The sequence below is a fragment of the Arachis stenosperma genome, chromosome 6, assembly GCF_014773155.1.
Source record: "Arachis stenosperma cultivar V10309 chromosome 6, arast.V10309.gnm1.PFL2, whole genome shotgun sequence".
In the NCBI taxonomy this organism is placed as follows: domain Eukaryota; kingdom Viridiplantae; phylum Streptophyta; class Magnoliopsida; order Fabales; family Fabaceae; genus Arachis; species Arachis stenosperma.
The window spans coordinates 2,391,539-2,401,756 of NC_080382.1; the positions used below are offsets into that span (position 1 = coordinate 2,391,539).

Genomic DNA, 10,218 nt, shown 5'->3' on the forward strand with positions numbered 1-10,218 from the left:
TAAATTAATATGTTTAAATATACAAAATATATAGATTTTGAATTAATAAAAAGCGAAGGATTGAGTATACGTGAAATACTAAAATCTTTTAAATTAGGGCAATTTACTTATTTAAATAAAATGGTCGAAACCTTTACCTAAATGTGCAAAATGGATTGTTGTTACGTGTATGTGTAAAAACCCTATTCTAAGTAATCCGTGGCAACCCACCACGGTTTCTGAATTGTGCATAAACCGTGGCAGGCTGGGACGGTTTATGGAAAAACTGAGTTGCTTGTAAACCGTGGGAGGTTCTAGCGTTTTACGAAGGTGGCGTGGAAGGCATAAACCGTGGTAGGTTACCACGGTTTATGAAGAAGGTGACCTGGTCATAAACTCTTGTGGGTTACAACGGTTTATGTATGACTGTGTTACAATGGAGTATTAGGAAAGAAAAAATAAATATTTCTACCAATTGTTTTTAAAATAAAAAATGTATATAAAAAATACAAAAAAAATAATATAACAATTTTGATTTTAAAACCAAAAGTGCCTCACTATTCCTACAATGGATTATGTGACAATGATTCTAATAAAATCCCACCCAGAAAATGACAATAATCCTTTTGTGAAGAAAAGAACGCATCATGGGTTAATAAGTGCCTTATTTTAATTTCATATGCACTTATTTTAATTTTATAACAGTAGAGAATTAAAGGTGGCTTCTAGGAATGATGACAAAAATCACACAAGCGTCTCACCAGTTTTTTTTATAATTTTAATTAATTCCAAAAAATGATTTTTCAACTTTAATTTTTTAGATTTATCTTTTTTTTTTGTATTTGGAGTTCGGCGAACTCTATAAAAATAAGCAAGTTCACTTTAATTCTCGGCAAGCTTCACTCAAAATTTTTAAAATGCATATCATCGTCTCCAAAATAGTATATAGATCTACAAATAGTATATAAGAGTACACAAAAAATTACACAGACAATAAGCATGGTTTCTTCAAGTATTTTTTTAATTATAAATTAAAAAAAAAGCCATATTTAACAATGGCAACCATTATTATAGTCTCAAAAAAATATACAGGTACACCGAAATAAATATTTAATAAGGATTTTTTTAATTATAAATTAAAAAAATAACTATTTCCCAAAAATAAAATGCAACTTATTCTTGTGTACTCTTATGTACTCTGGAGACGATGATAATAGTTACTATTGTTAACTTTTCAATCTGACATATTTGAAGTGGATTATTTTTAGAAAATAGTTATTTTTTAATTTATAATTAAAAAAATTCTTGTTAAATATGACTTATTCCGATGTACCTATGTATTTTTTATGTACTCCTATATACTATTTGTAGATCTATAAACGGTGTGTTTTTTGGCCATAATTGAACCTACATAAACCGTTGTAACCCACAAGGGTTTATGACCAGTTCACCTTTTTCATAAACCGTGGTAACCTACCACGGTTTATGCCTTCCACGCCACCTTCATAAACCGCTGAAACCTCCCACGGTTTACAAGTAACTAAGTTTCCCCATAAACCGTCTCAGCCTGCCACGGTTTATGTACAATTCAAAAATCGTGGTGGGTTGCCACGGATTACATGAAATAGAATTTTTGCACATGCACGTAACAACAATCCGTTTTGCACATTTGGGTAAAGAATTCTATCATTTTATTTAAATAAGTAAATTGCCCTTTAAATTATAATCTATTAAATTAAATAATGTAATAATTTTCAATTTCTTCGCTTAATGTTTTAGAAGTATACGTAAAATTTAGGGAGGGGATCATCTCTAATAAAAAAAAAAATTGGATAGTATTCAGTAAAAAATTTTATTTTTTATTGTATTCTCTCTCATTTATTTTTAGTCTTATTTATAAAATTAAAGATAAAAGATTATACTTTATTTTTTCCAATGACCAAAAAAAAAAAATGAAGAAGATCCATCTCCCTAAAACTTATGGCTCGGAGGGTGAGTAGTTTGATAATCACGTCGTATTCCCAGGTCAAAGCAAAGATGTTGGTTGGAAAAAATGGTATAGACTTGGTTCAAGGAAAAGGAAGGAGTCTACTCAACTAGTCAGAACTCATAACGAGAAAATAAAACAAACAAAATTTGGGTTCCTAACCATTCCATTCAATTCAATTCAATTCTGCAAAAGTAATCTTTCTTTTCCGGATCCCTGAAATGCTATTTCTGTCTCAATTTTAGTTTCTCAGGAAAGCAGCCTCTCAATTTCCATGGCTCCACCCAGGTACTCTTCTTTATCTTCTTTCTTACTTGCTCACATGTCAATGGTGTTTCCCCAATTGATCCTTTCATACGCGCTTTCTTAACTCTGTTAAAATTCATGCTTTAAGGAAGGGTTTCTCTAAGTCTCTTAGTCAAGTCAACTCTTAACTGTGAACATTTCTTTTAGCTTTTTACGGAATTTATAGTTTCATTATAGTTTTTCTGGTGGCAGATGACAGCATATTTAGTCAAAGCAAACTCCAGTTCAAAGTCATTTAAACTTTAAAGAATTCCTAAATGAAAATTGACGCTGCTGGAAAAATTTTCAATATTTTGTATTTGGTTTATCATCAGTGCCATGTAGAAAAATCATCAGGAAATGGTTTTGAGAAATTATTGTATTGATATCAGGTGCAGGCATTTGAAATTGGATTAAAAGGGGTATGGAAGAATTCCCTAATCACATTTGAGGAAAATTCCTAAAACCTTTCGGTCAAAACTAGCTGGGGTTATCTTTTAATGGGAAAAGAAGGGACTTCATTCCTTAGCCTAACTTTGTCAAAAGATGATGGTTCTGGATGCATTGAATTCTGGTCCTACTGCAGAAGCCATTTCTCAAATTATAGATACCATCGCTGAGTTTCTATATTATGCTAGTGATGTTCTTGTGAAGAAGGATAGTTTTAAGGAACTTTCAGCTTACTTGGAAAAAATTTCACCCATTTTAAAAGCATTGAAGAAAGGAAAAGTCAGCGATTCTGGGAAATTCAACCATGCCATTGAGATTCTGAGTCGTGAAGTTAGAGATGCAAAGCAACTGGCTGAAGAATGCAGCAAGAAGAACAAGGTATATCTCCTAATGAACTGCAGAACCATTATCAAGCGCCTCCAAAATATCACTAGTGAGATTAGCAGGGTAATTGGTCTTCTTCCTTTGGCCACACAAGGCCTTTCTAATGGAATAATTGAAGAAATTACAAAGCTATGTGAGAATATGCAGGCAGCTGAGTTTAAGGCAGCCATAGCAGAAGAAGAGATTTTAGAGAAAATTGAGTCAGGGATACAGGAAAAGAATGTAGATCGCTCCTATGCAAATGCTTTGTTGGTTCTCATTGCAGATTCTGTTGGGATTACAAATGAGAAATCAACAATGAAGAAGGAACTTGACGAGTTCAAGAGTGAAATCGAAAATGCCAGGCTAAGGAAGGACCTAGCTGAGGCCATACAAATGGATCAGATCATTGCTTTGTTAGAAAGAGCTGATGCAGCTTCATCACCTAGGGAAAAGGAACGCAAGTACTTTGACAAACGCAGATCTTTGGGAAGCCAACCCTTGGAACCATTACAGTCTTTTTATTGCCCCATTACCCGGGATGTCATGGTTGATCCTGTGGAAACTTCATCAGGTCAAACATTTGAGAGAAGTGCAATTGAGAAGTGGTTTGCAGATGGAAACAAATTGTGTCCTCTAACCATGGTTCCTTTAGACACATCAGTTTTGAGACCCAACAAAACCTTGAAACAATCAATAGAAGAATGGAAAGATAGAAATACAATGATTACAATTGCTTCAATGACTGAAAAAATCCAATCAGGAGATGATGAGGAAGTACTGCATTGTTTACAGAAGCTTCATGACTTGTGCGAACAAAAGGGCCAGCACAGAGAATGGGTGCTACTGGAGAATTACATTCCAGTTCTTATCCGATTACTCAATGCTAAAAACCGTGATGTCAGGAATAATGCCCTTGTCATCCTTTGCTTGCTGGCAAAGGATAGTGAAGATGCTAAGGTATGTGATAATCTTAACCCATCTTTGGTTTTTCTTTTCTCAAAATAATATTTTAGTTTTATGATAATGGGGTGTAGAGAAGCTTGGCCACACTCAAAATTTGGCTTTCTTTAATACTGATCAATAACTGCCTTTTTAGATGAAATGGTGTTATTCTGATATTTAATATGTAGGATAGAGATTCCTCATGCATATCAATGCTTAATGAATTTAAAGACAGGGCCAATTACAAAGATACCTCACTGAAATATATAGTTTTGCATTATACTTTTCTTATAAAAGCAATTTTATTGTTTTATTTGTAGTATAGATGGAAGCCGACCCCACTTAGTGGGACAAGGCTTTGTTGTTGTTGTATTTGTAGTATAGATGGACATTTTAATCAATGCTTTAAGCAATAGAATTCGATCAATGAAACTTTTAAATACCCTGGACAAATCTTGCCGTTTTACAACACAGTAGAACCAAGTGCAATTTCTTATATGTTTTTGCCTAATCTTAAATTTTTTTCAGGAAAGAATTGCTAAAGTTGATAATGCAATTGAGTCTATCGTGCATTCTCTTGGTCGTCGTTTGGGGGAAAGGAAGTTAGCAGTGGCATTACTTCTAGAACTATCCAAATATGATTTACTGAGAGAACGTATTGGAAAAGTTCAAGGTTGCATACTGTTATTGGTGACTATGTCCAGCAGTGATGACAATCAATCTGCTAGAGATGCAACAGAGCTGTTGGAAAAACTTTCATATTCTGACCAGAATGTTATACAGATGGCAAAAGCCAATTATTTCAAGCAGTTACTGCAGCGTCTCTCCACAGGTTCATTTTTTACCCACAATTTTGGTTGAGTGTATTAGTATCATTGATGCACTATCATCTATTGAATTTTAAAGTGCAAATTAATTTTCTTGTTAAATTCATCGTCTTATACCAAAGATTAATGTCTGAAATACTAGATGTTATGCAGTGTTGAAGAGAAACCTGCTTAATCACTTGTAGAGTGTGTGTAATTCTTTAAAGAACTAAATCTCAAAGTTGAAAATTTTAAAGAGAAATGCTCCTCCAATCCAATGATTTGTAAAGCCTCTAGTAAATGTTTAAATAATGTATTTGAGAAGCTGCATTTATGCAAGAATACTATAATTGTTATGTTGGCTACCAGAAAGACCAGAGTGGAGTGATGAACAAGCATTCCCCAGTTACTAAAAACTTCTTTCTTGTTTCAGGGTCAGACGAGGTGAAGATGTTGATGGCCACGACTTTAGCGGAAATGGAGTTAACTGACCATAATAAGGAGTCCTTGTTTGAAAGTGGTATACTTGCTCCTCTTCTTCACTTGGTCTCACATAATGATGTTCAGATGAAAATAGTGGCCCTTAAAGCTCTTCAGAATCTATCTAGTTTAAAGAAAAATGGACTGGAAATGATTCGACAAGGTGCAACACGTCCGCTACTTAACATTCTTTTCCAGCATAGCATTCCATCTTCAAGTTTGTGGGAACATGTAGCGCCAATAATTATGCAGCTTGCTGCATCGACGATGTCACAAGATGCACAGACACCAGTTTCATTGCTAGAATATGATGAGGATGTTTTTAACCTTTTCTCTCTAATTACTTATAACGTGCCTGATGTGCGGCAATACACTATCCAGACTTTTTATGCCCTGTGCCAATCGCCCTCAGCTTCTTATATTAGAACCAAGCTAAGAGAGGTATGTTTCTAACTGAACCTTAATGTAGTTTCCACATCTGGAAATGTTCTTTTTCCCGAAGTGCTAGTGCCCAAAATGAGTTTTTACGTATTCGACAATGTCAAAGTAGGCACGTCTAGATAGGGATCACCATTTAAGTTCTGGATTCAGCTTACTGCATAGCAGACTACAGACAAAGGCAAAATCTTGCATTACCAAAATAGTAAAAGGACTTCATTCATAGATGACATTGCTAGCGCTGCATAGGTTTCTTCTCTTACCTTCTACAGGTTATGTAGTTTATACCTTACACCAATAGATGGTGATTTGAGACCAACATTTTCCATTAGAAATTTTTGGCTGACTATCTTCTTTCTTTTCTATCATGCTATCACTTGTCAAGTTTTCCTTACCATAACATTTAAGATGTTTCTACCATATTTTGTTGAAATCTCAATATATCAGAGCTAAGTCTAATTATGCATGTGCAGTGCACAGCTGTCCAAGTACTGGTTAAGTTGTTTGAGACTGAAAACCAAAAACTACGAGGAAGTGCGGTAAAGCTTTTCTCTTGCCTTGTAGAAGGTTGTGATGAAGCCATCATACTAGAGAATGTGAATGAGAAGTGCATTGAGACTTTGGCCAGAATCCTGAAATCATCTTCTGATGAAGAAGAAATAGTTTCTACTATGGGAATAATTTGCAGTTTGCCGGAAAATCACCAGATCACTCAGTGGCTTTTGGATGCTGGTGCCCTGGTGACTATTTATAACTATATCCAAGAAGGGAAGGACAAAGATCTTCAAAGAAGCAAGCTGGTAGAGACTTCTGTTAGTGCCCTATGTCGATTTACAGTGCCAACAAACTTGGATTGGCAAAAGAGAGCAGCAGAGATTGGGATTATAACTATTCTAGTGCAGTTGCTTGAAAGTGGAACCATGTTAACAAAACAACAAGCAGCATTGTCTCTTGCTCAGTTTTCTAAAAGTTCACAGGGGCTGAGCAGGCCATTGCCGAAGCGCAAGGGACTCTGGTGCTTCTCATCCTCGGCGGCTGAAAGTGGATGCTTAGTACATGGGGGCCTGTGCACTGTCAAAACCTCATTTTGCCTTTTGGAGGCTGATGCAGTAGTACCACTAACAAAGGTTCTTGGGGAATCTGATCCGGGAGCTTGCGAAGCTTCATTAGATGCTCTATTAACTTTAATTGAAGGTGAAAGACTACACAGTGGTAGTAGAGTGCTTGCAGATGCAAATGCCATACCACTTATAATCAGATTCCTTGGTTCCCCTTCTCCTGGATTGCAGGACAAGTCTCTGCATGCTCTGGAAAGGATTTTTAGGCTAGTGGAGTATAAACAACAGTATGGACCCTCAGCTCAAATGCCTCTAGTTGACTTGACTCAACGCGGTAATGGTAGCATAAGATCCATGGCAGCTAGAATATTAGCACATTTGAATGTCCTGCATGATCAATCTTCATATTTCTAAAAAAATGGTGATTCAGATTCTTGTGTTGAGGAGCAAAGTTAGCTAAACCATGAAGTATAACCTTCCCTTGATAACATCATTGTTTGCAAACTACAAGCTTGGACACGAAGGATGACTCTTTTTGCTGTCAAAATTGCTTTCATCTGTGCAATATTCTCATGGAGAATCACATTGATGTGGACAAGGTTTGCACTTTGCAGCATTCTATTAGGCTATATCCTCATGGGGAATCACATTGATCATGAACCACAGGTGAAGTGTGTCCTCATCCAATTTGGACTGTTAGTCCACCAACACCACCATTGGACATGAAGGAATATGTTTGAGGCCTATATTAAACGCCTCAAATATAGCTTCTAAGTTTGAGGATCCACTGGATGGTTTTGTTACTTGTGTAAAATATGTATTAAAAAAAAGTTTCCCTTTCTCAAGGAGTTGTATTCTTTGTTCATTGGTATTGGAACTCATTTGTGATTCGTCTTATATTGTGAAAAAAAAAGGAGAAAAAAGAAAAAAAATTGACACAGCTCGAAACTTCAATCCCCCTTCATCCTTAAAGACATTCATGAATTTTCCTTAAAAGGGACAACATTGTTGCATCATCACTCGTGGCGTACACGTCGTGAGAGATTTTACATCCATGGTCTTGAATTTTAAATAAAAAAATTTCAATAATTAAGCTTGAGTGTAATTTTTTCTCTATTAAACATTAAGGCTCCATTCACGGAGACAAAAATACAGTGACACAAACTTATTTTTGATAGCTAAGACATGGACAAAGGTATTGTATCCAAAAATTGAATTAGTATAATTTGTGTAATTCCTGACAAAAAAGACATAGAGATTAACAAAATATAACTTATTTTTTATTTTTTTTATTATTTTATCAAATTTTTATAATTACATTTTTTATTATTATATTTTTTTTTAATTTATCATCAAATAAAATATAAAAATATTAATTTTTGTATCTTGTTTTTAGTGTCTTATTTTATTCTCATAACTAAACACTAAACACAGCCTAATAGCAGTGGTTTACCAAAAAAATTTAATAATCATGTTCTCGTAATAATAGTAGTTTACCGAAAAAAAAAGTTTAATAGTAGTATTTAGTTCTAGTAATTGCTATTGTGCTTTCCATTTATCAATTAAATTATACACTTAAGTTCAGTTTGGGTAAATAACTTAATTAAACTCTTTTTAAAAAAATAGATTAAATAATAAATGACTATATTAAAAGTAACTTATAAATAAGTTATTTTGTATTTAAATTTTTAGTTCTAAAAGTGTTTATTTTATAAAAATATGATAAAAAATAATAGTATTATAAGAGAAGTCATTTTTTTTAACTTCTCTATAAATTTTTAAATAATTTCTTAAAAAACTATAATTTATACCAGACATTAATATTACTAATTTTTATAAATAAAAAATTTAAAAAAATTACTTTTAAAACTTCTCAAAATATCGATCATATTCAAGTAGACAATTAGAATTATATTATGAGTGGAGGACTTGAAAATCACTTTCATTTTGGTCTTGCATATTTCAACTCAGCCTGTCATTCATTTCTGCCCATCCCATACTCCATGCCACCCTCAAAGGACCGTTTAATTTAATCTGTCTACCTAACATTTTAAATAATATCACAACCACTTCACAGTTGGGAATTTGATATTCCCCAAACTCTATCGCTGTACTAGTTAAAAAGTTGACTAACAAAAAACATTTTTCTTTTAATTGTTCAATTCAGTAAGTAGTTACATTTTTTATAAAATAAGGGCAACTAAACATTTCTAAATTAGAGTTCCTATGCCCAAGCTTAAACTTATTTATTATTTCAAAAGTTACCTAAAATGTTGATTTGGTCTGAATGTAAGATCCAGATCTCTTTGTATGATAGACTCTGACTTATTGATATTGATGTGTCGTCTGTCCGAGTTCTACGTGAAGAGGTGGGGGTGATACCTGTAAGAGACTCCGATGCTTAAATTAGTAAGGACTTTAAACAGATTTTTTTAGTAGATTAAAACGTAAATATACTTAAGGAATGTAAGTGTATTTATAGTAGAGTAGGTGACCACCTTTTGAGTAGTTCCATTTTTATTGATAGATAACCGTTCACTTTATTTTGGGAGTTGTTGAGACTTATCTTTTAGGAAAGATAGAGATAATAGGAGAAATTCGCGGAGGTAGTTTATTTGCTTGGACAAGTAGAGCTTGAACTCCTTTGCGGTGTCCGGCCTCTTTAAAGAGGTCGGGTACGGGTTGTAGACCTCCTTTATGGATTGGGTCTTTTATCTTTATTGGATCTGACTTTAGTTGTTGGGATAGAGTATAACCAATGCCTATGCTTGAGTCTTGAGTTTTTTAAGAAGTCGTACTCAAGCAATTTTGTGACCTTTGCTTTGACGTCAGGTACATCGTCTTTCTAGCGGTCGGGTACTCGACGTGTTTTGAAAATTTGAACGTTACCCTCTTTAAATGATAGTCTAATTTTGCATGACAGTTTTCTTGAATTATGCACACACCTTTAAAAGGAGTTAAGGAATGCTCGGGAAGAGTACGCTGCCCTTTAGGAAAATGTGGTCGGAGATATAGACAAGATGTTCGACAATTTAAAGGTTCAAATCCAAGTCCTTGTCCCCGACCTTGATCTTTCCTTTTTCAGCCAAGACAATATTGTTGTTGACGGGAGGATCGAGTGATGAGCCTTAACCTAACTTGAAGTCTCAGCGCAGCCGGCCTCCTCAAATCCCCGAGGTCCGCGTCGAGGTCGAAAATGCTAAAACTCTTTCCTCGCCTCCTGGTCTTATTCTGGCGGTCCCGGTCTCGGTACATCCTCTGACCCCTCCTGTCCGAGGTAAGGATGCCGAGATTGATGAAGACCTCAATCCTCTACTTGGTGCTACTTCTTTGAATGCTCTTATGCTTTTATTTGGGTTGTTCGAAATGACCTGGCTTGTGGGTCTTATGACAGTTTATTTTTTGTAATAGTTAGTAGCTTTTTTGA

The 10,218-nt window shown here is 34.6% G+C and overlaps 1 protein-coding gene across 1 annotated transcript; it reads left to right on the forward strand.

Annotated features, from left to right (window-relative positions):
* The first annotated feature begins 1,991 nt into the window (after positions 1 to 1,991).
* Positions 1,992 to 7,688, forward strand: LOC130935072 (U-box domain-containing protein 43-like). Its single transcript, XM_057864632.1, has 5 exons — positions 1,992 to 2,254; positions 2,644 to 4,024; positions 4,538 to 4,841; positions 5,249 to 5,736; positions 6,207 to 7,688. Exons 2-5 carry the CDS (start codon positions 2,798 to 2,800, stop codon positions 7,203 to 7,205), a joined length of 3,018 nt encoding a protein of 1,005 aa, XP_057720615.1. The 5' UTR covers positions 1,992 to 2,254; positions 2,644 to 2,797; the 3' UTR covers positions 7,206 to 7,688.
* Positions 7,689 to 10,218: the final 2,530 nt, after the last annotated feature.

Coding starts and splice junctions, on each gene's coding strand:
- LOC130935072 (XM_057864632.1), top strand. CDS start 2,798: ATGATGGTTCTGGATGCATTGAATTCTGGTCCTACTGCAGAAGCCATT. Junction 4,842..5,248: donor ACTGCAGCGTCTCTCCACAG/GTTCATTTTTTA, acceptor TTCTTGTTTCAG/GGTCAGACGAGGTGAAGATG. Junction 5,737..6,206: donor TTAGAACCAAGCTAAGAGAG/GTATGTTTCTAA, acceptor ATGCATGTGCAG/TGCACAGCTGTCCAAGTACT.